This window comes from Strongyloides ratti, scaffold srae_chrx_scaffold0000003, assembly GCF_001040885.1.
Source record: "Strongyloides ratti genome assembly S_ratti_ED321, scaffold srae_chrx_scaffold0000003".
NCBI classification, from domain to species: domain Eukaryota; kingdom Metazoa; phylum Nematoda; class Chromadorea; order Rhabditida; family Strongyloididae; genus Strongyloides; species Strongyloides ratti.
In genome coordinates, this window is record NW_020171511.1 from 127443 (window position 1) to 154525 (window position 27083).

The following is a 27083-nucleotide window of genomic DNA, read 5'->3' on the forward strand; positions in this document are numbered from 1 at the left end:
ATACTTTATCTAAAACTTTTTTAATTATTATACAAATGATAAATTTTTGTATAATATAAGTATTTCATATTATAATAATTTTTTCTATTGATTTTTTAAATGATATGTATATATACAATTTTTTTTTTTTGATTTTAGAACTGGACAATGAATATAAATAATAGAAATGAAAATAAAAATGATAATCTATTAAATTTAAAGCTGTGTTCTGTTGATATTTTATCAGATGATAAAAATACTTCTAAAGGTAAATATTAAAATACATTTATTATAAATTATTAAAGAAAAAGTAATTGACAATATGAGTATGTATGAAAATAATATGTCATCATCTTTAAATAAGGAATGGTTTGAAAATAATATTGAACAATATGCATGTTATTTAAGTAGGACCATAATGAATGAATCTTTTATTGAATATTCAAATTTAATATTAAATACTGATAATAAAAGTCAACGAGATAAATCTTGTGGTAATATACAACCAACTGAATGTAGTTCCACGTCAGATTCATGTACAGAAAATAAAGAGCACATAGAGGATAATAAAATATTACTTTGGAAAAAAAAAGATATTATAATGCTCGTGTCAACATTTTTTATTATTATTTTAAAATATTTATTTTATAATTATTCGTAAGTTTTTATTTTTATTTTCTTATTAATTGTTTTAGACTTCAAGCACATTCATTGATAACATATAGAAAACAATTGACGGAGTCATTATTTTTAAATACACCATGGATAGTAGATTATTCAGATGGTAATGAAGCATCAATTGACAAATTACTTTTACAAAGTGAAATAGTTATAATTTATTATTATTCACCATGGAGTAAACATTCAATAATTCATGGAGAGGTATATGCTAACACAGGAAAGTTGTTTGGTAAATATGAAAATATTAAATTTTACGCTGTTAATTGTTTTGAATCCAAGGGGGAATGTAGAAAGACATTTAAATTATATAATTTTCCAATAATCACAGCATATTTAAATTCAATAAAATATATTCAATTTCTTAATGATTTTACTGAGGAAAATTTATTTAAGTGGTTGAATCATTTATTACATCCCTTTAATAGAATTAATGACAAAGAACAACTTGAGAATTATATTGGAAAATATAATAGTTTAATTCTAGGTTACTTTCCAACACGTTCAACACCTTTTTATAGTGAATTTGTCTTTAGATCATATAAAGAATCTGAGAAAGAAGATTTTTTAGAAAATAATAAATTTATTGTTACAACTAATAATAGTTTGGTAAATTTAATTGCTGGAAACAATATTACAAGTGGAATAGTATTTCATTTTTCCCGAAATTTTGAAAACAATAGTATAACAAAAAATACATTTATTGAATCTATAAGCTCAAAACAAAAAATACTAAGTGATTGGATAACAGAAAAAATTAGTAGCGTTACTATGCCAGTACGTTGGATTAATTTAGGAACTCCATTATACCCAGTAAAAAACAATGAATTTTATGATATACTTAATTCTAGTGATGTTGTTATACAATTTACTAAAAAAAATCCTTTTGAATGGAAAGATACACCTTCAATAGGTAGATTCAAAAGAGTAGCAATTAAATATCATAATTCATGTTATCATAAAATAAAAACATTTTCAAGAAATATAGACAATACTGATTATGAGACTATGTGTAAAAAAAATGAATTGAAAAAGTTACATTTTGAATCATGTTGTATTGAACTTAAGTCAGAAAAAACTTTTTGTTTAAAAAACTCAAATGCTACTTATTTTGATAAAAATTTAGTTTTTTGTAACAAAATTATTAAATTATTTTCACCAGAAGAAACTAAAAAAATGTGTTGTCAAATGTCTGGATATTTAATTAAAAAACAAACAGAAAAAAGTTTACGTAGAGAGATTATTTGTAAATATATGAATTTATATGCACACAATTTTAGAAAAAATTATAAAAAAAAACGTTTTTCAAAGAATGATACAATACAATGTTATCAAAATGAAAGTCTTCAATTTTACTTAGCTCCTATTAAATATTTAGATTATTTAAAATTAATTTGGAATATTCCAAAAATTGATAGTGATGAATTAACAATTTTGATATCAAGAACTAATGATGCAATATATTATGTGGAGAGTTTAGAATTTGATATTAGAACTTTTATTAAAATGCTACAAAATTATCGTACTAAAGAAAAAAAAGGTATTTTAATGAAAAAAGAAACAAGAAAAAAAAATATGGTAAACAGTACTAATGTAAAAAGTATTGTTTCAAAATTATCAATGGATGAATTTTTAACAATTACAAAATTTACAAATATACTTTTAAACAAATCAGATCACGTAATATTATTAAGTGGTGGAAATTCTCATGGTCCTAGTATGGCGATAATGCATATTTTTCACCAATTAGCAAACTATTTCTTGCCTTTTAATAAATTAATAAAATTTAGTATTGTTGATGTTACTGAAATTGATGTACCTTATGCAATGAAAACTGAAAGAATTCCAGCACTATATTTTCAATCATCAAAAAATTTAGAAATATCATCTTTTTATCCAAAAGAATTACCTTTTACTTTTCCTAATATTTTTGCATTTATTATATCACGATGCCAGGTTGAATTAAAATGGAGAATCGCAATAACATCGTGTACCAAGGAGTGTTTCATTAACAATAAAATTGAATTAGATAAATTTAATAGCAAAATTACTGATTTTATTCAAAAGTCTCAAATTCTTCAAAAAAATTACAACACAGAAGAATTAAACAAAGTTATTGAAATAAAAATAATGCAAAAAAAATTAACGACAGAGTTAAGCAAATTTATAGATGAATTAGATAAAAAATATATTCTTAATTTTCAACAAACAATTATCAAATGGGTTCTTTATAATTTCAAAACTTAATTATAACATATATAATTTTTAACCATGTCTTGATTTATTTAAAATATAAATATTTTAATTAAAATTAATGAATTTTACCTATCTATAAAAAAAAAACACTTAAAAAATACTAATTGATAAATTATGAAAATCCCGTAATAAGAGTATTGCTATTTTTCATTATAAAATATTGAATTATGTGGATAAAGTACATCAATTAATATATTACTTTCTTTAAACTATGCTTTTCACATTACTATACTAATATTATACATTATCACGTTGTATAGCATTTGATATAATATTTTTAAAATGTTGAATAGCAACTAAATTTGGTAACCTTAGAAGTGAATTTGACACTGATACTCTCCTATCATCTGATGTAGAACTTTCATTTTCAATTAATGTACCTCGTATATCTTTAAAAAAGTGAAGACTGTCACATTTTTTAAGCATATCTCTTATATCATCATTTTCCTCATCATCGTTATCACAATGTAAAAATTCTTCATTGCGACTATTAATATATGTCAAATTAAATTTCTCATCATTAGATGCTAATGTTGACATATTTTCTTCCACATTATCATAATAAAAATATGGTACAAAGTGACAAATTTCACTATCAGATACATTTTTTTCTTTTATATTATTATATAAAATATTTGACTGTGAAACAGATGCTTCAAATCGATGTTCTATTGATACTTCATCTAAATTTCTTGAATTTGTAAGGTTAGAAAAATTGACAAATGGAAAATTGTAGTTAAAAAATCCTGGTTCTATTTGATTATTAAAATATTCTACTACAATTTCTTCAGGAATAATAACACATAATGCCAAATCTTTTTTTTCAGGAAAACAGGTATTAGGTAAAATATGGAAATCTCCCTTGTATGCTTTTTCAATATTTATTTGACCTTCTTCATAAAATTTTAACATTGATGAATTTATTTTTAAATGTCCTATGTACCATTTATTTTGTTTATCTTTTCCAAAATAATACATTCCTTTACTTGTTGTATTTTGATTTTGAATATTCCTATCCATAGATTCATCTAACAAATTTTCCATTATAAAACAACTAAGTTCCAAATCATGATATATTTTAATCATTGTATACAATATAAAAACTGTTGAAATAAATAATGCTAAATTTGGGAAATATCCATTTGAACCATACTGATAAACATAAAAAGTACAATGTGTTAAAAAAAAGTATCTTAACCAATATTTTTTTGATAATGTATGACGGCAAACAATTGCATCAAATTGATCACCAGCCCAAACAATCATAATAACATAAAAAGCCGTTGAAGTATTATGAAAAACTTCACTCATTATTGCCTCCATTCCAACTAATGCTAAAATAACTGTTATCAATGGAGCTACTGGAGAATTTATGGCTATATTTAATTCAAACATTCTTAAAAGACTCATTATAAAAACAAATATTTGTTGATGTGAATATCTAAGTAAAAGTGAAATTAATAACGTAAATAAAATCATTGATCCAACGGCAATAAGTATATTTCTTTTTGGATGATTAAAATAGACAAATCTAAAATATTCCCCACTTAAAATATCTCTAAAATATCCTCGTTCTGTTTCTGTACCGGCCATATGTTTTAATGATACAATAAGTGACTCTTCATAACCAATAAAATTAACCATTATCTGAGTTTTATCAATATGTTCAAAACATGAACTATTTTGTGAATCTAATCTTAATGTATAAACAGGAATATTGTATTTATGACGAATTGTTGGATGTAATCTTAACAATCCATGATAATAAGAAAATTCTACAATACTTATAAAATTATCTCTCATGTATGGAATAAAATCAGGATCAAATGTATGATAATATATTTCATCATTATCTGGACCACCATGAAAAAATCTTTCATCCGGTTTAGTGTTGTAATGTGTTAGTAAATCATTAACAGAATTATAATATGGTTCTTCTATTCCAACTAATACTTTAAAAATAAAATCTCTTAAATTTTGAAACCAATAGTCATTATTTTGTGATACTTCATTTACATCATCTATTTCATTATACCTTAATTGAGGTGGTAATGCTGATGGTCCATTTAAGAAAACATTTTTTAATTCAAAATATGTTACTTCAGTAGTACGATTGTATATAAAAAGTTTCTCCATCTTAAGAACATGTTTCAAATTTTTAATTACTTCTATTCTTAAAATTCCATCTTTTGGCCATTCATTTCCTATTTCCTTTAAACAAGGACCAGGAATATTATGTAAAATATAGTGTAAATAACCCAAAAATAAACATCCACTTATAAACTAAAAATAAAAATAAATTAATAATATATAAAAGAAAATATTACTTACAAGATAAAGTATTGAAAATTCTATAAATTTGCGATTCTTTTTAGATACATTTGTTAGATATAGACTTGATAATTTATTCAACATTGATGTAAATAATCTTTCGCGCATAATTGAAAAATTTAATTCAGGTATATTTTCAGCTATATCCATAAATTCTGCAATTGGTATATTTTCCTGCCCTTGCGCCATATTTATATTAAATATTAACACTAAAAAAAGATTTCATCATTACTAAGACTTTTATTACTAACATAAAACAAAAGTACAAGAAGTATAACCAAAAAATAACACTTTTCTAATAATATTTAACAAGCAATAAAAGTATTTATTAGAAAATAAATGATTTTTCACTATGGAAATTGTTTATATATCAATTCTATAATTTTCTGAAATGACAATGATTTGTAGAAATATTTGGTATAATGTATTCTTTTGCATTCGTAGTAGGATAATCCAATATAGTGTGTCATCAAAAATTAAAAACAAGTTTATTCTTTCTTAAATGTATTATTTTTATATTTTTTAAAGTTTTAGGTGAAATATATATTGTTTTTATACAATTATCCATATTTTTAACCTAAATACATTTTTTTAACTGATGAAAACTTTATTTTACGTATCAATTTTTGTAGTTTTCATTTGCAGTATATATTCTAATAAAAATGATAGAATTCCAAGCTGTGACGTTGTAAGTTTATATTAAATAAATTTTTATTATTATTTTTTTGTATCTATATGTAATCAACTTTATTTAGAAAACACAAGATCCTAATGCTATCACTTTAATATCAACAATTGATGGTATGATGGTTGCCGTAAATACTTTTACTGGTGATGAAATCTGGAGATACAAAGATAAACCACTTTTAGAGACTCCAAAAAGATTCAATAAGAATTTTTTGTTTCTTCCTAATCCTCAAGATGGTAATTTATTTGTTTATACAGAAAATAAGTTAAAAAGGCTACCCTTTACAATACCACAATTAGTTCAAACATCACCATGTAAAACAAATGATGGAATATTTTATGCAGGTATATATATAATTATTATAAAATAATATATAATAACATAATTTTAAGGTTCTAAAAAAGATGTTTGGTTAAGTATTCATTTTGAACGTGGTTTACAAAGTGAGGAAATAAGGAATTCGCTAGATGAAAATATTTGTCCTGTAAGTAAAAATGAATTAGTGTATGTTGGAAGAAGTGAATATCAATTAGTGATGAAAAATTCAACAAATAATGATGTATGGAATGTAACATATTATGATTATACTTCATATATACCTATAGAGGATGATGATAAATCATCACTTATTTACTTATCAAAACCAGGAAATGGTAAAATTATTTGTATTGATACAGAAACGAAAACAATATTATGGGAAAAAAATTTTTCAAGTGTTATTATAGATACTTTTCATTTAAAGAAAGATGGTTTACATTATGCAGTAAATAAATTTGTTGGATCGGAAACGCTTGATGCATTTATAGAGGTAAGTTTTAAGAAATATGTTTTTTTGTTTTTTATAAAATTAAAAATTCACTCGTATTAATATAGACGTTGGTATTTTTTTGAAATTTACAAAAAAATATGTATATATAAATTGTAAATATATAAAAATAAAATAATTATTTTTCTTGAAAAAGTTTTGTAAGACCATGTGAAGTAGACGTTGATTTGCTAGTTTCCAATGTTTCTATTGTAGCAATTGATGATATATCTTTGGTTGATGAAGTATCTGATATAGAACGATCTTGTCCATTTGGTACTTCTATTGAATTTTTAGATTTTTTACTATTTTCTTTACTAGAAATGAAGTTCGATTTAAATTTATTTAATTTAGGTAGAACGTATTTAACTGTTTCTTTAGGTGAATTTTGTTTATAATCATTCTTTAAATTAGGTGTATCATTGGTAACATTACTTGATTTGCGATTTTCACTACTATTATTTAGATCTAATGATTCTTCTATTTGTATAGTATCATCTTTTTTTGTATTATTATTTTTTAAAAAATTATTTGAATTACTTTGTATATGTTCATCATCTTCATTAACAATTTCCATATTATTTTTTATGTTATTAAAATTTTCTAAATCCATTTGACTATAAATTTCTTCTCCTTCAACAATGTCATCTTCTTCTTCCTCAATATTTTCTTCCTCTTCTTCTTCCCATTCATCTGCATAAATATCATCTTCATATATACCTCTTGCTCTTAATAGATAACCATGTTGAGGGCATAAAACTTTCATAACTTCAATGTGTCCATAAGCATTATAAGAACAAATACATGGCAAATCTGCTCCAGGTGGAATATAATATGTTGATGATTTTTGAATTTCTGATAATGTTTCTTCTGTTTTTGTTTCATCAACTTCCTGTAAAACAGATTGTTTTGATGATTTTTCTGAACCTATCAATTTAATGGATTTTTTGGAAATATTTGCTAATGATCTATTTGATGACATTTTAGGAGGTGGTGCACTAAAATTAAAAATTGTAGTGGTTTTATATTTAAAAAAACTTACGATTCTAACTTTTTCTTTTGCACATATGCTTGAGTTGTGTAAATTATAAGTGCAACAATTTCTAATAATGATACAACAGAAGCACCAATCCACAATCCAGTCAAACCACCAAGATCAGCTAAAGCACTTGTTAAAGAGTATGCAGGACTTTCAGTTAATGTTTCAAAATTTAATTCTTCATAAAATATTTGAACCATAGCAGCATTTTTTTTATATTTTTCCATACATAAATCATTTGAAGCTTCACATTCCATTATTTTTGATGTTCCAGATGGCCATCGTGCTGCTGAAAAAGATACTTCATAACCACTTTCTCTAAAAAAAAAATTTAATTAATAATAATTAAATTTAAAACGTACAAACATGGTTGATGACATATACAGTCTTTATATAAACCTTCAGATATATCTTTAGTTAGTTGTGATGTTATATTTTGAATACATCTTCTTGCAACAGGATCTAATACACTACAGACTTCAGAATTATTAAATCCAGGATACATAGGATCAGAACAACCACATGCTTTAATAACTTCACGTTGTGTACAGCTTCTGTGACAACTTTCCACAGAATAATTGTATCCACGATATATATGGAAATTTTCATCTGCTTCAAAATAATCTAAGCATCTTCCATAAGGTGCTGGAAGTCTAATAAATTGTTTCATTCTTACACCAAATGATGTCATAAATCCTGTTGGCGCACTATATCCAAAGGCATCAGGAAATGGTGTTATCCATTTATCATGCACTGTAATTCTAAATCCGACTGATTCTGTCGTTGGTAGATATTCAGAAATATTTGCAAATAATAATAATCTTAAACCATAATTAGCACCAGCTCTATTAGCTGATACATTTTTTGATCTATCCCAGTTAAACGTATAACAATTACCGTATGTTGCATCATAGTGTAATTTAAAATCCCTATAAATTATAAATATATATATTAAAGTATTATTTTTTATCTTTTTAATTTACTTTTTAAAATCACAATCTCTTTGATTAAAAGAGCACTTTAAAATAAGTTCACTCATTTTTTGTGACATTGCTATTTTTTGTTCCATTGGCTTTGCTCCAACAGCAAACATTAAATTTTGTTGTGCTTGTGTTGTAATAGCAATTTCATCTTCGAGTTCCTTCAATTAATAGAATATATATTTTATTTAAGCATAAAATAAAGATATAATTTACCTCAAGTCCTAATGCCTGAACTACACTAGGTGCTTGTGTAGTTGTAGTTGTTGTAGTTGTTGATAATGCATATTGTGGTGATAAATAATCTCTTTTTAAAACATCATCTAAACTATCATTAGGTACAATTTCTGGTATATATCCATTTTCTGGATTCATTACACAATGATTATACTCTTCATGACAACGACATCCAACTTTTGATGAATTTTTATTAGTATTTTCAATTGTATTTGTAATATTCATTTTTTGTGATGTTTGATTTTTTTTATTAAAACTTTGTAAAATATCTTTATAATATTTTCTTCTTTTGTTTCTTAGTTTTTTATTAATATGTTTCATTGGACAATGTCCCAATGATTTAACACATTTACTACACATTTTTTTTTCCCAACTATTTTTTGGAAAACAAGGCCATAATGTTTTTGATACACGATCTAGCTGACATAAACATTTTGATGGATGAAAGTTATGTAGATTATTTCCAGTAAAAGTTAATGAAATGTTACCTTTATATGCTGCAAAACAACTACCTTTTTTTCTTATTCCAGAAAGTGTACTAATTTCACAATAACATTGTGCTAATACTTGTAAATATCTTCTTGATTCGTTATTTGGTTCTTCTCTTTTTACTCTTTCTATAATTTCATTTTTTGCTAAAAATTACATATTTATATTTTTTATATTTTTTAATATTTAATTTTTAATGTCTTATAAATTTAGAAAATTTTCTTGTAAAATTCATAATTGTACCCTCAATTATATAATTTGCGTTGATTTGATTGAATGATTTTGAATTAAAATTAATCTTCCAATATAATTACGTTTTAATGATAAGTCATCAATCACAAATGATTATATAAATAAATTCCTTTACTTGTCAACATTTATATTAACTTACCCGCCGCTAATTCATTAGCAAGACCAGTTATTGCTGAAGCACCTTTATTCATTAAATGTGTAAAAGCATCCATTGTTGATTTCGTTATTGGATCATTTTGAATGGCACTTGCTTTATAAGGATTTAAATTACATATTGTGACTGCTGGAAAAGGGGCACTCTCAAATTTGAGATCAAGATCAACTGTTTTTTCATACATTCGGTATCTTCTAATTAAATAAAATACTTGTATTATAAGTGCTAAAAAACATATCGAAAAAGCAGAATACCACATAATTCTCCATTTATAATTTGGTGCTGTAGCTGCATGACAAATACCATGAAAAGTACTTTGTTTTTCAAAACGACTAACAATTAATCTAAAATCAAATTGTCCTCTAAAACGTAATGGTATACCACGATCTATATAAAAAAATAAATATTATTTTAAATAATTATAATAAAATTCTTACGATCAGCTATTCTTGATATATCAGCTCTTGAGATTCTTCTTAAACGATGAAAACCATTTGATGCAAGTCCATGATATTTTTCTTTAAATGATCCTATATTTTTGAAACCTTGCCTTTTTAATGGTTTTCCATAATTTGGATCATTATTTACAGTTAAACTATTTGATCCAACTTTTGAAAGTGATCTTTTAGGTGTATTTATACCATCATATCTTAAGTTACTTCTAGTAATACTTGTTTTAGGTGAATTATTTGATGTTCCTGATGTTTTTTTAGATAATTGTGTATGAACAGAATTAGTCCTTCCACGAGATTGAAGTTTTACATTACTAGTTTGTATATCAGTACTGGAAGGGTATGAAGTATTATTAGTTAAACCCGGAATATTATTAGTATTACTCATTTTTTTTTTATAAATATTTTATATCAATTTTGTTCATGATATTAAATTTTGTATATAATTTTTAATGATATCTGAAAATAATTTAGTTAATTTTGAATATATAAATTAATAGGCTCAAAGATAAAATAATAGTTTAATTTATATAAAATATGATTGTGGCATTATAAAGTATTTCAGGCTACAATCATGTCTTGTGTTCTGTTAGATACTTTAATAAATATCACTTTGTTCCTATTGTCTATGTTAATTTCATTTCGAGATATGTAATTTTTGCTTGTCTATATTATTTCAATTTTTCACCTCCTCTTTAATTTTAATACTCAAAGGTAGAACATTTGGTTGAAAAATTATTGGTTTATTACTTTACAAGCATCAATCAAAATGAGCTTTTTATTTTAAATGAGTTTCTACATATCACACATAGTTAAAAATTAATCGTTACAATGGGTCAACAATATTAACATGTGTGTGTTTTATATTTAATAATATATGGGATATAGTTTAAAAAATCTTAGTATTTTATAATAATGCAACTTAAATACATTCATTAAATATATACATATTTTTAAGAAACATGTTTTGATAACATTTCTTTTGATGATTTTCATCATATATGATTTATCATTTTTCTCTATATTATATTCTTTTTATAAGAATTATAAAACAAGTGTAAAAAAAAAATTTAGTTAGTAAAATTATTAAATAAACAAAGTAAATTGTCAACTTAAAGTAAAAAGTTTTATATAAAACATTTAAAAATATTAATAATAATATTTTTTACTTAATAAATATATATATATATATATAATTATTTAGGCTAGTTTAATGGATATGAGTATGTATAATGTTTTATATAATGCTATTCTATATGATTTAAATAAAAATGAAACCAAATCACAATATTATGAACCATCTCTATATATTGGTCGGTCAACAGATGCTATGTATGCCATTCCTACATATATAAGTACAATTTTTGACAAAAAAGAAATTACTATTGGTGATAAGGAAAAAAAATCAATTGGTTTTAAAAATAATAAAGAAATAAAATATGTTGATAATAACAAAGATGAATCAAATTATGAATTAAGTATTGGATATCATGAAATTCCAAAAATGTTTGCATCTGAATTGATTCCAGTGATTAATGATTTAAATTCACACATTTATAATAATAAACGATTACCTTATTTTAATTTTAATAAAAAAAGAAAAAAAATTGGTATTAGTAAAGGTGGAATTGATCGAAGAACTATAGAATTAATTGAAGATAAGATGAATGATTTTGAGAATGATTATTGGGATATTCCAGAAATATTACATATTATATTGATGAAAAATCCTTATATTTTAATTTCTGCTTTTATAATAGCTATTTTTTCTATTGCCATAGTAATTGTTATATGTATTTATAAAATAATACGAAAATCAAATAATTATGAAACTTCAAGTAGGACAAGTATTTTAGAAAGTTCAAGAATGTCTAATTCTAGTTATTATGAAACAAAAAGTTCTAAATCAAATTTATCATATGTTTCTACTAATGATAATGATGACACCCATAAAAATAATACTTTAATTGAAGGACATTTTGCTATAGGAAAATTACAATATGATCCAAAAGTTATATTAGGTAGAGGATGTGAAGGAACAGTTGTATATCGTGGAACATTTGAAGGAAGAAATGTTGCTGTCAAAAGAGTATTATCTGATTTAGTTAAAATTACAACAAGAGAAATTAATATGCTTCGTGAAAGTGATTCACATGTTAATGTTATAAGATATTTTTGTTCTGAATCTGATAGAACTTTTAAATATATTGCTTTAGAATTGTGTGATTGTTCGCTTGCTACATTTATTGATAAAAAAGAATATCGTGATATAATGTTATTAGATAATTTAGAAATTTTACGTCAAGCAACAGAAGGTGTTGAACATCTTCATCATTTAAATATAGTTCATCGTGATATAAAACCACAAAATATTTTATTATCAAAAAATAGTCAAACTGGACATGTTAGAGTTCTTATATCAGATTTTGGATTATGTAAAAGATTAAAAATTAATTGTAATTCTATTAGTCGGGTTTCAGGAATGACAGGTACTGAAGGTTGGATAGCACCAGAAACGTTTAATAGTGAAGCATCTGTTACTGTATCTGTTGATATTTTTTCATTAGGTTGTATTTATTATTATGTTTTATCAAATGGTAAACATCCATTTGGTGATACAATAAAAAGACAAGATAATATTATACAAGGACGTTTTAATTTAGAATTAATATTAGGTAAGATAAATTATCATATATATATTAAAAAAATATGTATATTATTTTTAGAAAATGATGTCGCTGTACATCTTATTGAAGCTATGATTCATAATAAGCCAATATTTCGTCCAACCGCTAAATCTATATTATCACATCCAATGTTTTGGTCTAATGATCGTAAATTACAATTTTTTATGGATGTTAGTGATCGAATAGAAATTGAAACAGAAGAAAGTATAATTGTTGAAAATTTAGAAAAAAATGCTTTATTTGTTGTTGGTCGTAATTGGCGAAATGTTATATGCAAATACTTAGCAGAAGATTTAAGAAAATTTAGGACATATAAACACGATACAGTTAGAGATTTGCTTAGAGCAATGCGCAACAAAAAACATCATTATCGAGAACTTCCAGATGAAACAAAAAAATCATTAGGTGATATACCAGATAATTTTTTACAATACTTTACTTTACGTTTCCCAAAATTATTACTTCATGTTTATCGTGTCATGAAATTATGTAGATTTGAATCAGTATTTCAGGGTTACTACACAAATACACATACGGCTTTTTTTAAAGAACCATTTGATCATTTACCTGATGTATATAATGAATTTGATATTTATTCAAATTCATCTATCTTTATGAAAGATAATAAAGTTGAAGGGAAAGAAGAAGGTATTGATAATTATGAATCACAAAATATAAAAAATATTCAAAATGATAAAAAAAGTGGAAAAAATGATGGAAATTATAAAAAAGGAGGATATATTAAACGCCGTAAACCATTTCAGCCAAATAAATAATTAAAAATAATTTTTTTTCAAACTTATTTTTATACTTATAACTAAACATATCAAGTAACGCAAAATATATTAATATTAATTTTATTTTGTAAAACTTATTATTATGCAACTTTTATCACAATTAAAAATATCTATAGTAATTGTAAGCTTTATCAAATATCAGAGTCAAACTATTTATGTATAAACAATTGTGTTTATTTTTTATTAAAAAAAAAAATCCAAGTGTTATTTATGTATTAAAAAAAATTAATAAGAAATTTTCTTGTCAACAAAAAATATTTATACAATTTTTTTTATAAAATTTATTTCAACATATATTTGCAAATTTTTTTTAAATATAATATTTCCAGTTTTTGTTGATGAATTTTTATAAAATAATCTGATTTCAATATACTATGAAATTTAATTAATGATAATGTTATAACAATTATAATATGATAAGTTAAAAAAATTTGTAACTTAAAAGTTATTAAGTTACTAAGTATTTTGTGGCATCAATTTCTAAATTATTTACATTTTTAAATGATAAAAAAAGAGTAATTTACTAATTTTGAATAACAACAATTATTATGCAATATTAGTCTAGTATATTATTACTTAAATATAAGGTGTCTAAATAATAATAAAAACTATTTATTTTATGAGCAATAAAAGAAATGTTTATTATATAGATTAACAATAAAATATTTTGTTTTTTAATTAATTAATGGTTCTCAATGACATTTTATAATAGCAATTTTATTTTATTTACTATCAACAAAAAATGTAAAATCTGTCTTTTTTTATGTATTGGTTAATGTTTGATAAAAGTATAAAATTATAATAAATCCAAGTTAACGTTTTAATTAAATTCTTTTTATTTATAAAAATTAGAATGCTGATATGAAATTTCAATGAATGTAAATATATTATAAAATTTTAACTTTTATCAATAAAAGAGAAAAAAAAAAATTTTTATTGCAATAGATATATTTATAACATTTTATTAAAAAATACATGAAATTTATTTATGGTATAATTATTTAAATAATATTTATATATATTATTTTATTTCGTTTTCATTTTTTAATACCAAATATTATAATGTAAAATTGGTAACAATAATAATAAAATTCTATTTTACCATAAAGTTAAATCTTTTATTCAAAAGTATACATTTCAATTTTAATAATTAATAGGTCATTTAACAGTGTAAAAGTTTCTAAATATAATTTTATCATTTTTTAATTCCATTCTTTCTTTGAAACAAATAAAAGTGAATTTGTTTCTATCAAAATTAAAAAAAGATTATAGATCAAACATCTACATTTGTATTGAATTTTGTTACTTTCTTATGACATTCTTATAAATAAATAGAACATTTAAAAAAAAATTTTTAATATTGCTTTTGTGTTTTTAAAATATTATTTTGCACTATAAAATTTTAAATCATAAATTTTTTGGATGAAAAAATATGTCATATTTTATTTGAGTTGTTTAGATAAGGGGAATTTTTTCTTTCTATTTAAAAATAAGAAATAAATGGAGCTAATATTATTTAATATTAAAGTTATTATTAGTCGTTATATAAAATTTATTAATTAATAAAAAAGTTTTTATAGTTAAATGAAAATACAAAATTGTTATTTGTAATATATTTAAACAAGAACAATATACAGTTAAAATATCTATATTAGGCATTGATTAAATAAAACTTTTTCACAATGAATATTTGTTGTCTCTTTTTAAACTACTTATATTGATGTTTTGTTTGCAAAATTGGTTTGTACTAAATAGTAATGTTTTGAAGTCATCCATTGTACAATACACACATATATATAAATATGCTTATAAGATTGTCTTTTTTCTATTTAGTTTATTATTTTATCTCTACTCTATAAGTTTTATTTTTACATTAAAGAAGATTTCATTTTTATATCTATTCTTTTCATTTATATCACAAAAAAATTTTTCACGTGAAATTGATTTTATATTTATGACACAATAATAAAAGTCCTCTTAGTGCAATTTATACTTTGTATTTCTTTAAAGATTAAAATATTAAGTTGGGTTACATGGTTAGTATTATATTAGATATTTCATTATATATAAAATTAATATCATTATTATAATTGTCTTTTTTTTATATTTTATTTTATTCATTTTTTTTATTTAAATATTATATTATTTTTCCTATAAAATTATTCATTTCAATAATTACATTTTTATAGTAATATATTTTAAGGTTATGATAACTTTTATTAATAATAATAAAGTATTATTTTATTTTTATTTGTTATAAAATAAATTAAAAAAAAAACAAGCAATATAAAAAATTTTTTTAAAACCTTTAACTTTTTAATTATAAATTTTTAATATATATAAAAAATTATATTCATATCTTTAAATGATAATATATCCATAAAAATCATTCATAAACAAAAATATTATTTACTCCATAAATATATTTCCAATTAATTCTTTTCAAAAAAAATTATTTTTTCAACTAAAAATATACCTATTGTTTATCCTTTTAAATAATATCATTATACATTAATTGTTTTTTGTTCTTTTTATTATTTTTATATGCAAAGATATTAATTTGTTTCTTTTTTTGTATATTATAAATGTTATATTATTAATATGATAATTATGTAATTCGATTATTTTCCTAACCAATAATGACTATATAATGCTTTTGTTGTAATTTATTATTTTATTTTAGATAACATTTGAGGTAGCTTTAATTGTACTATATTACATTGACAATCATTTTAACAATAACAATTATTATTGTTTTTGAGACAAATTATGTCTCTACGTCTACAAAATGATATTTCTGTAAGCTATTCTGTTGTTTCGGCATCAACTGAATTAAATGGAATACCAAATGCTGAAGGAACAAAAACACCACCACCATCACCTGTTTTGGAGAGAAATAATTCAAAACCAAGGTTTGTTTAAATTAATTTTTAAAAATATATAATATTATTATTTTATTTTTTAAAGTTTGTTTTCATTAGCAAATGTGGCTGTTAAACTTAATGATTTATGGACAAGTGCTAAAGATAAATTACTTGGTGAAGATTACTGGATTCCTTCTGATCCATGTGAGGTAGTCTTTTTTCCAGACGAATTGTTGTTAGGACACGAAATTGTTTATCCAAATTCTTTGGATGAAAAAAAAATTATACCAATTCCATCATTAAGAGTTGTTCAAGGAACTATAAAAAATGAACCATCAAAACCATTACATCATGTTGTTTATTCATACAGTGTAGAAACAAAAGTATTTAAATCATTATCTTTGTTTCGTTCTCAGGAAATGGAAGATGCATTAGATTTTTATCGTCGATGTTTAGAATGCAAAATATTATTCAAATTTCTTGGTTTGTTTAAAAAGTTTTTTTTTTATTAATAATATTTTAATTATAGATAAGTCAAAAGATTGTCGTAAAAAAATTCGTGATATTACAACGATGTTCCAGGTTCGACCACTTTGGAAAGTATTACATATAGCAATTGCATGTCAAAGAAGTGATATATTTTCACCAGATGGAATAAATTTTTTAAAAACAAAAAATCATGATATTAAAGATTTCATTAATGTAATTTCGTTACCTGAAGGACAATATCCTTTAATGTTAGCAATTCAAACCAATCAACCAAAAATAGTTAAAGTATTATTGGAACAAGGTGCAAGTGTATCTCAAGTTGATATGAATGGAAACAATGCATTACATTATGCTGCTTTAGTATCATCAAACATGATTGAATTATTATTTGAATTTGAAGAAACTAAATCAATTTTAAATTCACTTAACAATGATGGTTTTACACCTGTCCTTTTAGCAATTAGAAATGCTAATCCTATTTGTATGACAACATTATTACGTCTTGGAGCAGAATTAAATCCAAAAGGATCTGGAAAAAATGCTTTATTTGAAGCAATTGCATCTAAAGGAAAAGGCCAAGATGTTATAAAAAGTATTTTAGAGGCATCACCTAATTTATTACATGCAGTTGATGAGTCAACAGGAAACACTGTAATTCATATAGCTACTCATAAAAATCCATTAAGTAATTTATTGTTTTTAAAAGCTCAAGAAATGAATTTAAATATTTTAAATAAAGCTGGTCAGGCTCCTATTCATATATTTACAAATCGTGGTGATTTAGGAATGATAATGTGTATTGCATCATATAATTGTAATTTAAATCTTCCTAATGGAAATGGTGATACAGCTTTACATATTGCAGTTTCAAATAGATATTTAGAAGTAACAAGACTTTTATTATCATTAGGTGCTGATGCAAATGTTTGTAATCTTCATGGAGACACACCAAGGCATGCTGCAGCAAAATTAAATGAAAAAGAAATATTAAATAGTTTAATGATTTGTGATGCTAAACGATGCCCACCAAGTAAATCAGGATGTGTTTCTGGTTGTGTTAGTGAATCATCAATGAAAATATTATATAAAAATAGTAATACATCATCACGAGAAAATCTTGTTAATCAAAAAAATAGTAATTTAAATAACACAGATAAAAATGAAATAGATGAAATAAATGGTGATAATAATTTTATATTAAATAAAAAACAAGATATTATATATGATGCCTTAATTAAAACACTTAATGGTATGGAAAAAGATATTCAAGAAGGTAATAGTAAATATATTAATGTATTATCACTTGATGGTGGTGGTATTAGAGGATTATTATTAATTCAAACATTAATATTTATTGAAAAAATAATGGGAGAACCAATTGCTCCATATTTTGATTGGTGTGCTGGTACATCAACTGGTGCCTTAATAGCTTCAGGTTTAGCTCAAGGAAAAACATTAAGAGAATGCCAATTAATATACTTACGTTTAAAAGATTTCATTTTTGATGGATGGGTTAGACCATATAATACAAATCATTTAGAAACTTTTATTAAAAAAGAAGTTGGAGAAGCAATTCTTCTTAATGATTTAAAATGGCCACGTTTAATGTTTCCAACAGTTAAAGCTGATATATTTCCTGTTCAATTAGAAATGATGCGTAATTATAAACTACCATTATCTGATGAAGAAAATATTAAATTAGGTTATAAAAATACTGATGATTTATATCTTTGGAAAGCATTAAGACGTTCCTCAGCAGCTCCAACATTTTTTTCATGTGTTGATAATACTTATATTGATGGTGGAATTATTTCTAATAATCCTACATTAGAAATTATATCAGAAATTGAAATGTGGAATAATACAAATATAATATTAAACAAAGAAGAAAATTGTGTTAAAATTGGATGTTTATTAAGTATTGGAACAGGTGTTATACCAACAATACCTTTAGATCCAAATAATATGGAAATATCAGCTAATCCAGTTGCATTGTCAATGGCTATAAAAACATTAGGTGTAATGCTTGTAGAACAAGTTACTGCTACAGAAGGTGCTCCTGTTGATAGAGGATTATCATGGTGTACAAGTTTAAATATTCCATTTTTTCGTTTATCATCACCTTTATTTAAAGATATAGCAATGGATACAAAAGATGATTTAGATTTATCAAGAATGATGTGGGAATGTATTGCCTATTTAAATAAAAGAAGAAACTATATTAAAAAATTGTGTGTTTTAATAAAAAAAATAGGTCCATCATACAAAAGAAGACACTTATTTGGTATTTATGGAAAAACAAATTGTAATAATATGTCTACACAAACAACAACACCTGAACTACCCGATCATGCTGAACCACCACTACTTAAAAATTATGGTGATATTGAATATATAGATACACAATAAAAACAAATGTTATAAAACTTTTTTAAATATTTCATTAAAAAAAAATATATAATTTTTAATTATAATGCAAACAATTAAATTTTAAAGTATTTATTATGTGATTTTTTTTGCACTTAAAATAAATTTATCCTTGATAACGATTATTTGTTATATCTTTTTGTGATGGGTTTAATGATATTAAATTTTTATGTTCACTAATGTCATTTAATTTAACCATAATACTTTCTGCACTTCTGTTGACATGTCGGTATGGCTAAAAATTTTTTTATAAAATTGTCTTAAAAATATAAAAAAAAAAAAACTTACATTTTTTGGGAATAAATACCAACACCAAATTCCAAAATTAATTCCAATTAAATGAAGAATTAAAGACATTATGACCTGTTGATTATCCGTCATCCCAAACATTTTTTAAAACTACAATTTAATAAACAAAATATAAAATAAATGTATAAATATATTTCCTAATATATAAACAATCACTTATTATGAATCAATATCAATAATTTAAAATATATAAGTTAAAATAAAAAGTGGTTAGGTAAAAAAAATTTCTATTATTTGGTTTAATAAAATTTTTCTTAACTATACTATTATATAATAACAATTTTTATAATAAAAATAATATTTTAAAATAAAAATAATTAATACAAAAGTTTCTTTATCAAAAGTTAATTATGGGATAATTTTGGTTATAGAGAATCATAAATCGTAAATACAAAAATTTAGGTCGTAGTATAATCAATGCATGAAGATAATAAATATCTTATTTCTAAATATAATTGTCGTAACAAAATCATTATTTATATATAATGAAACAAGTATGAATCACTTAAACATCTAAATAAAAAAATTTATATTTTGATTTAAAAAGTTTTTTTTTGTTTTTAAAATTATGAAGAAAAATACAAATACTTCAAAAATTTATATTATTTAACAATATCAAATTTTTTTCTTATATTTGTTTTATAAAGTCTATCATTCAAATATTATAGAATTAAAATAAAAAAATTGATTACAGATTACATTAACAAATCTTGATTCCGAAAAAAGTATTTATAACAATTGTTGATGGAATGTTCCATTTTTTGAGGATGAATTATTGTTGTGACATGGTGAAACATTTTGCAATCGATTATTTAACAAAGTTTTTTTAGGCGATAACTTTTCATCATTCTTTACAATTTTAGGAAACAATTGTAATGTTTTCAATGTTTGGTTGTGTACTTGAAGGCTTGTTCTAGGAAGAGAGGTACTTCTTTTGTTAGAAGGTATTGTAGGTACACGAGATGTTCGATTATGAGGTGATTGTCCTTTTAATGGTGTTGATGAATTATCTGTATGATCAATTAAATGAAGTTTATCTATTCCCGTACTAACTATTGCCATATTTGATATATTACTGATAGGTGATGAGACTTTCTTGTTTATTTGATTTCCTCCAATTGGTGGTCTACTTGGTAATGTTGGCACAGTACGAGGATAACGCCTTTCTGAAGTAAAAGTTAAACGAGATGTTGGAAGTGGATTTGGAGGTTTTGAATTAAACACAGGTATACTTGATTCTTTAGAGGTAGATGGAAAAGTATTAGAATTTTGAATTCGGGAACCATTTTGATATTCACCATTCTTTAATAATGTATTTAATGTATTGGTAGAATAAAGTTTCATATGTGGTGAAATAGTATCCTGTTTTGTTTTTGTTAAAATATTTTTCCTAATCAAATTTAAATCTTCTTTTTGATTTTTTATAATTTGTTCCATTTGTGTATTTCTTTCTTTCATTTCATTCATACTTTCTATTAACTTCAATTTCTCTTTTTTCAAAATTTTTATTTCTTTTTTTAATTCTGATACTAATGTTCCATCAATAGGTAATGATGCATTTGCTTTCGTTTCTAAAGATTTACATTTTAATTCTAATTTGTAATTTGATAAGATAACTTTTTTTCTTTCTTCCATTAAAAATAGAATCATTGTTTTGGTACGATCTTTTTCTTCCTGTAAATATTTATCTTTCTTTTCTAATTTACATTTCAATTCATTTACAAGAGAATTCATTGACAATAAATTATCATGTAAATCATTTTTTTCCTTTTCTAATGCATTTCTTATATCTTCATTATGCTTAATTACATTATCCTTCTCCTTACCTTGCAACTCCAATTCTTTAATAATCTCAGCTGACCTACTTTCAGCAGCAATAAGACTATTTTTAACATTACTCTGATAAAGTTTTTGTGATTTAATTAAATTTTCAATACCATTTAATTGTCTTTCATAAAAAGATTTGACATTTTCTTCATCAAATTTTGCACCAACTATATCAGAATCTCTTTTCAAAGCTTCTAAAGGATCATCAATTTTTGGCATTTTACCATACCGAACATTATGTAGTATATTTTTTATTCTTTCACTCTAAAAATAATTTTAATTATTTATCATTAAAAAACATACTTTTATAACAGCTATATAACATTCTTTTGCTTGTAATTCAGCCTCAAGATATGTTACCATTCGTAATAATTCTTCATTTGTAAAATGTTTTGCAACAAAACGTCCCTCGAGATCCATGGAAACATATATATAATAATAATGAACAAACTTTTATTTTCTAAAATGAAGATAAAAAAAAAGTGATACTTTATGTTAAAAAGTTAAAGATATAATAACAATGATAATATAATGTCATCTAAATTAATGCAAATCAAGTAGTTATATTATATTATTAAATAAGATTTTAAAATATATGAAATAAAATATGTTTAAAATTGCATATAACAAAATTTTAATTTATATATATAATTTAAATGAAAAACAGATATGTTAAATACATATTATTTAGAGGATTGATATATAAAAATGATGGGCTAATTTCCAATGTAAAATGCTTGCCAGAATTATGTAGTCCTAAAACGAAATGAACTTAAGGTTGACCTGACATATATATATATATATATAAAAATTTATTAAAATAAAAAAAGTTTTGTTGCTTCTTTTTAATCTATCATAACATTCTTTCCATATTTTATTTAAAATAATAAATAAAAAATTATTGAAATTTTGTTTGTTATTAAAAAAAAAAAGAAAAGTATCAAATAACTTCATTTGTTTATAAGAAAATGTTAAACTTATAAAATAAAAAAGTAATAGTGTGTTAAAATTTTAAAAATTAAAAAAAAATGTCTCTTAAAATAAAAAATTTTTCTACTATTTTTAATATTTTAAATATATTAAAAAAATAAACAAAAGTAGTTTATTTTTATCAATAAAAATTATTTTAAATGGTATTTTAAATGAACAAAGTTATAAGAGTGATGATTAACATCAATTTAGCTTATTGATATGTTATTATAAAATACTATAAGTAATGATAGTTTTGCAAAGTAAAAGTAAATGACAAGTTAGAGATTTGATCGTTAGAAATGATTTTTAATTAAAAGTAAAAAGTAAAAAAAAAATTTTATATAGTAATCGTGTTAAACAATCAAAAATAATTTTTTTAAAATTTCAGGTTATAAAATAAACTATTATTTAAAAATGTATAAATCACAGGAGTATGAAAAAAAAATACACATAATTTGTCATTTTAAAGATAAAAAATAATGTAGTGTAATTATGAAATATTTAATATGTCTAAGTTTTGCTTAACTCTTTCACAGGAGTAAATGGAGCATAACCAAAAGGATCTGTTTCAATCATATGTCTTTCGTATGGTTCCAATTCAAACCCTGATGTTGAAGATTTATTGGAATTTTTTTGCGAGTTATTTCTAAGTTTATCAAATTGTTTAACAAAATCCTGATCATTCATCTCTTTAACATCAACTTCATTGTTATTTTTTATAAATGGAGCAGAAGTAAATGGATCAATTGTATTTATTGTTGATTCAATACCACCATTAGATTTTTCACTTACTGATGAATTTGAACCAATAGATGCTGTCATTGATGATTTAACACTATAATATGGTCTATAAAATAGATAATTATTTTTTTTTTTATATGTTTATCTTACTTAAATGCGCTTGCTCTTAATAAACTATCAGAATTTGGTGATTTTATTAGTGGTATTGGGGGTGCAGTATTTTTTGCTGATAATGATTCTTGGTATGAATCAAAATCAGCAAAATTTTCATCAACATTTGGTGTACATTTAGATTCATTTTGAGTATATTCTTTTGGTAATGTTGGTGTATTTAAATTTAATTTTTGATTCATTGTACTAGGTCTAGGTCTTAATCTTGGATTAATTGTTGTAGAGCCGGTAGATAAATTGTTATCATTTTCACGTCTTTTAGTATCAATAATACAATCAAATGATTTTTCATTAACTATTAAATCTTTATCATTTTTTATATCATTTACTGATCCTGATATTTGTTTTTTATCACTATCTAATGGTATATTAAAACGTTTTTTATAATTTGAAATTACAACTTCCAAAGGCAATTTTGGCGAATTTAAATGATTTTTTAAAACTTTACTTAAACCAGAGATTTCTAAAATCAATGATAAAAGTTGATAAATATTTGGCCTTAAATCACATTTGGGTGTTAGGCATGCTGAAATTAATGCTTTTAATGATTCTGGAATATGTTTGTTATCAGGAAAAGTAAAATGTCCATTTTGTATAGCTAAACTACTCTCACCAAAAGGTAATTGAAAATAACACAATTTAAATAATAAAACACCTAAAGCCCAAATATCAGATGATACACCTATTGTATTTTCTTCATATAAATCAACCATTTCTGGTGCTCTATAACTTAATGTTGTACATTTATTAATTTCTTCAATTATATAATTAAGACCATGTGTTTTTAGTGATAATATTTCTTTGGTACAACTACCAAAATCACATAAAACATAAGTAGGTCTATGTTGAACACCACTATTTGTATCAATTAATATATTTTCAATCTACAAAATAAATTTAATTATAAATTATAAAAATCTTTTTTAAATAATACCTTTAAATCGCGATGAATAATTGGTGGATTTGATGTATGTAAAGCATAAACAGCATGACATATATCTTCAAAGATATTAAAAATTTCAGTTAAACGTAATGTTTGGTTAGCTTTTAATCTTTCATTCATTAATTGAAAAACAGATGAAGGATAATATGATGTTAGCAACATATATTCTGAGATACCAGCTTTATTTTGAGTAATTAAATGTGTTTCATATTTGGCAATATTTTTGTGACCAGCAAATGTTTTTAATATATTAGCTTCCCGTTTACAAGATTCTAATCGAGGATTATCATCACGTATTAATTGACGTTTTAGTGCATAATATTTATGGTTTTTATCAGAAACTAAAAATACAATAGCAAAACCACCTAAAATAATATATAAATAAAATAATTAAAATTATGTTTTTTTTATTATACCTTCAGCAATTTGTTTTTCAATAGTAAAGGTCATCTTATTTAATTTTATCGTTGTTTTTTTACCGGAAGAAGTTGTTTTTTTAATATCGGCATTAAAAACTAAACCACTTTTAAAAGAACTTGACTTTTCTTTTTTTTCATTAGATAATGGTTGTGGTTTTAATGAGCTACCAGAGCTACCGCCAAAGAGGCTTCCCAATGGCATATCTATAAAAAAAAATAGTTATATTTAATAATATTAATTATTGGATAAAAAAAAAATTAATGCAATAATTGCACTGTATCGATTAGAATTTTTACAATATTATATTTTATAATCTTTAATAGATTAAAATCAACCTTAACCAATGATATTTCAAATAAATTTTATAATAAATTAACAAAGTAAACAATAAGAAAAGAAAATTTAACATTATTTTGTTTGTCATAAAAAGATTACCTATTAATTTATGTTCTTATCAAGAAGTATACTAAATATTATTTTTGGAATAGAGTATTCTAAAGTTAAGTAAAATAAAATGAGGTTATAGATATTAATAATATATTATGTTAACTAAATAATAACCTTGAATAAATATATTTATTATATATCAATTACTTTCTATAAATAGAGGATAAATATTGTATAAAGTAATTAAATATAAAAAAAAATATGTATAGAAATTATTATAATTATTATGATATAATTTCTACTAATTTATTTATATATATAACAAAAAAAAAATGATAAAAGAATTAATAATATTTTTTAATAAGATGATATACAAAAAGAATGACTAAATTATATATATATATATATATATTAAAAGAAAGATATATGTACATATAAATACATATATTTTATAACCAAAGGTTTGGTTAGCATGCATATAACTATAGTTCAATTTTTCTGTATATTCCATTGACACGTCATATATAATAATGATTTATAGTGGATATAATGTGTCTAAATTATTTTGTTTAAGTGGTCTTAGTAAAATAAATCAAAAATATATTTAAGATTGTAAATAGTGAATATTTGATAAATGTTATTTTCTAAATATTTTTTTTGGACTTTAAAAAATTTTTATGATAAATTAATAAAATAAAACTATTTAAGTATACTATAATATATATATATGTAAGAATAATAATTATAATGATATATTTTAGAACTATATATCTTTTTCTCCTGGGTATTTTAAACAAGATAGTTAATAGCATATTGGATAAAATTATCACAAAAATTAATTTGTTTAATATATAAAAATTAATATGAAAATGAACTAGCGATATATATATATATTACTTAATAATATGTATAATTGTATATTATAATATTTAAAAAAAAAAACTTCTTTAACATAGCTTTTGCCATATAATTTAATATTTATATTTACTTGACTTTTTCCGACAATTTTATCTAAAAACAATATTTAATTAAATAATTAAATAAATTTCTTAGTTAAATGTAGGCGGAATTGGTAAGGCTATTATGAAAGGCCTATGATATTCTTCAATTTCTTGAGCAATTTTACTAGAAATTATTGGCTTTTCTGTTGTAGTTGTTTTTTTATAATGAGATTTTAATTTTTGATATCGATTTCTTGTCATTATACCATCTCTATTTAAAGATCTACTTTTATAGTGGTACCATGGGCGTTTTGGAGCACGAGTTACAATTTCTGCAAATGGATCGTCAATATCTGTTGCTTTTAAATTTTCTTTTGATATATTATTGTCATTTTTTAATTTTTCCTCTCCGTCTTGTTCTTCTGTCAATTGGTGCTTTATTTTATTTTCTATTACAGCTAAAAAAAAAAGTTTTATAAAATAGTTAAATAAAAAAAACAAAAACAAACCTCTTTTAACTTTAAATATTTTGTTCATTTTTGAAATAAATGGATTTTTTACGACTACTTCATCTGTGTTGTCTTTTGTATTTATATTAGAATTTGAAAATGCTTGATCATTGTCGTCTTTATGATCATCAGTTGTTTCCTCAGGAAATCTTGTTTTTGAAAGAGCTTCTAACTCTTCAATTGTTGTACCACCATATTCCAAATTAGATAATGCTAACATGTTAAGATAAAATGCATCAATTGCACCTAATTTTTTCAT

At 22.8% G+C, this 27083-nt stretch overlaps 10 protein-coding genes across 10 annotated transcripts; 4 read left to right on the plus strand and 6 right to left on the minus strand.

The window, feature by feature from the left end:
* Positions 1–147: 147 nt before the first annotated feature.
* Positions 148–2904, plus strand: SRAE_X000184200 (Thioredoxin-like fold domain-containing protein; the record flags this gene model as incomplete). The annotated part of the gene is made up of 3 exons (XM_024653529.1): positions 148–247; positions 285–636; positions 675–2904. 3 exons carry the CDS (start codon positions 148–150, stop codon positions 2902–2904), a joined length of 2682 nt encoding a protein of 893 aa, XP_024499312.1.
* Positions 2905–3150: 246 nt separating this feature from the next.
* SRAE_X000184300 (Membralin) lies at positions 3151–5714 on the minus strand (the record flags this gene model as incomplete). The annotated part of the gene is made up of 4 exons (XM_024653540.1): positions 3151–5196; positions 5245–5453; positions 5496–5539; positions 5641–5714. 4 exons carry the CDS (start codon positions 5712–5714, stop codon positions 3151–3153), a joined length of 2373 nt encoding a protein of 790 aa, XP_024499313.1.
* Positions 5715–5842: 128 nt separating this feature from the next.
* Positions 5843–6823, plus strand: SRAE_X000184400 (Serine/threonine-protein kinase/endoribonuclease IRE2; the record flags this gene model as incomplete). The annotated part of the gene is made up of 4 exons (XM_024653551.1): positions 5843–5932; positions 6000–6276; positions 6325–6740; positions 6806–6823. 4 exons carry the CDS (start codon positions 5843–5845, stop codon positions 6821–6823), a joined length of 801 nt encoding a protein of 266 aa, XP_024499314.1.
* Positions 6824–6876: 53 nt separating this feature from the next.
* On the minus strand, positions 6877–10728 carry SRAE_X000184500 (Na+ channel, amiloride-sensitive family and Degenerin family-containing protein; the record flags this gene model as incomplete). Its single annotated transcript, XM_024653562.1, has 7 exons — positions 6877–7735; positions 7780–8094; positions 8139–8705; positions 8760–8917; positions 8973–9628; positions 9874–10275; positions 10326–10728. 7 exons carry the CDS (start codon positions 10726–10728, stop codon positions 6877–6879), a joined length of 3360 nt encoding a protein of 1119 aa, XP_024499315.1.
* An 825-nt stretch (positions 10729–11553) lies between these two features.
* SRAE_X000184600 (Serine/threonine-protein kinase/endoribonuclease IRE1) lies at positions 11554–13803 on the plus strand (the record flags this gene model as incomplete). Its single annotated transcript, XM_024653573.1, has 3 exons — positions 11554–12775; positions 12830–13015; positions 13067–13803. 3 exons carry the CDS (start codon positions 11554–11556, stop codon positions 13801–13803), a joined length of 2145 nt encoding a protein of 714 aa, XP_024499316.1.
* Positions 13804–16593: 2790 nt separating this feature from the next.
* On the plus strand, positions 16594–19586 carry SRAE_X000184700 (85/88 kDa calcium-independent phospholipase A2; the record flags this gene model as incomplete). Its single annotated transcript, XM_024653585.1, has 4 exons — positions 16594–16736; positions 16792–17171; positions 17218–19260; positions 19312–19586. The coding sequence occupies 4 exons, from the start codon at positions 16594–16596 to the stop codon at positions 19584–19586; spliced, it is 2841 nt and encodes a 946-aa protein (XP_024499317.1).
* Positions 19587–19710: 124 nt separating this feature from the next.
* Positions 19711–19994, minus strand: SRAE_X000184800 (Hypothetical protein; the record flags this gene model as incomplete). The annotated part of the gene is made up of 2 exons (XM_024653596.1): positions 19711–19839; positions 19893–19994. The coding sequence occupies 2 exons, from the start codon at positions 19992–19994 to the stop codon at positions 19711–19713; spliced, it is 231 nt and encodes a 76-aa protein (XP_024499318.1).
* A 648-nt stretch (positions 19995–20642) lies between these two features.
* SRAE_X000184900 (Cortactin-binding protein-2, N-terminal domain-containing protein) lies at positions 20643–22160 on the minus strand (the record flags this gene model as incomplete). Its single annotated transcript, XM_024653607.1, has 2 exons — positions 20643–22004; positions 22044–22160. The coding sequence occupies 2 exons, from the start codon at positions 22158–22160 to the stop codon at positions 20643–20645; spliced, it is 1479 nt and encodes a 492-aa protein (XP_024499319.1).
* Positions 22161–23222: 1062 nt separating this feature from the next.
* Positions 23223–25188, minus strand: SRAE_X000185000 (Numb-associated kinase; the record flags this gene model as incomplete). Its single annotated transcript, XM_024653618.1, has 4 exons — positions 23223–23559; positions 23604–24508; positions 24559–24932; positions 24984–25188. The coding sequence occupies 4 exons, from the start codon at positions 25186–25188 to the stop codon at positions 23223–23225; spliced, it is 1821 nt and encodes a 606-aa protein (XP_024499320.1).
* A 1235-nt stretch (positions 25189–26423) lies between these two features.
* SRAE_X000185100 (Hypothetical protein) lies at positions 26424–27083 on the minus strand (the record flags this gene model as incomplete). Its single annotated transcript, XM_024653629.1, has 2 exons — positions 26424–26773; positions 26825–27083. The coding sequence occupies 2 exons, from the start codon at positions 27081–27083 to the stop codon at positions 26424–26426; spliced, it is 609 nt and encodes a 202-aa protein (XP_024499321.1).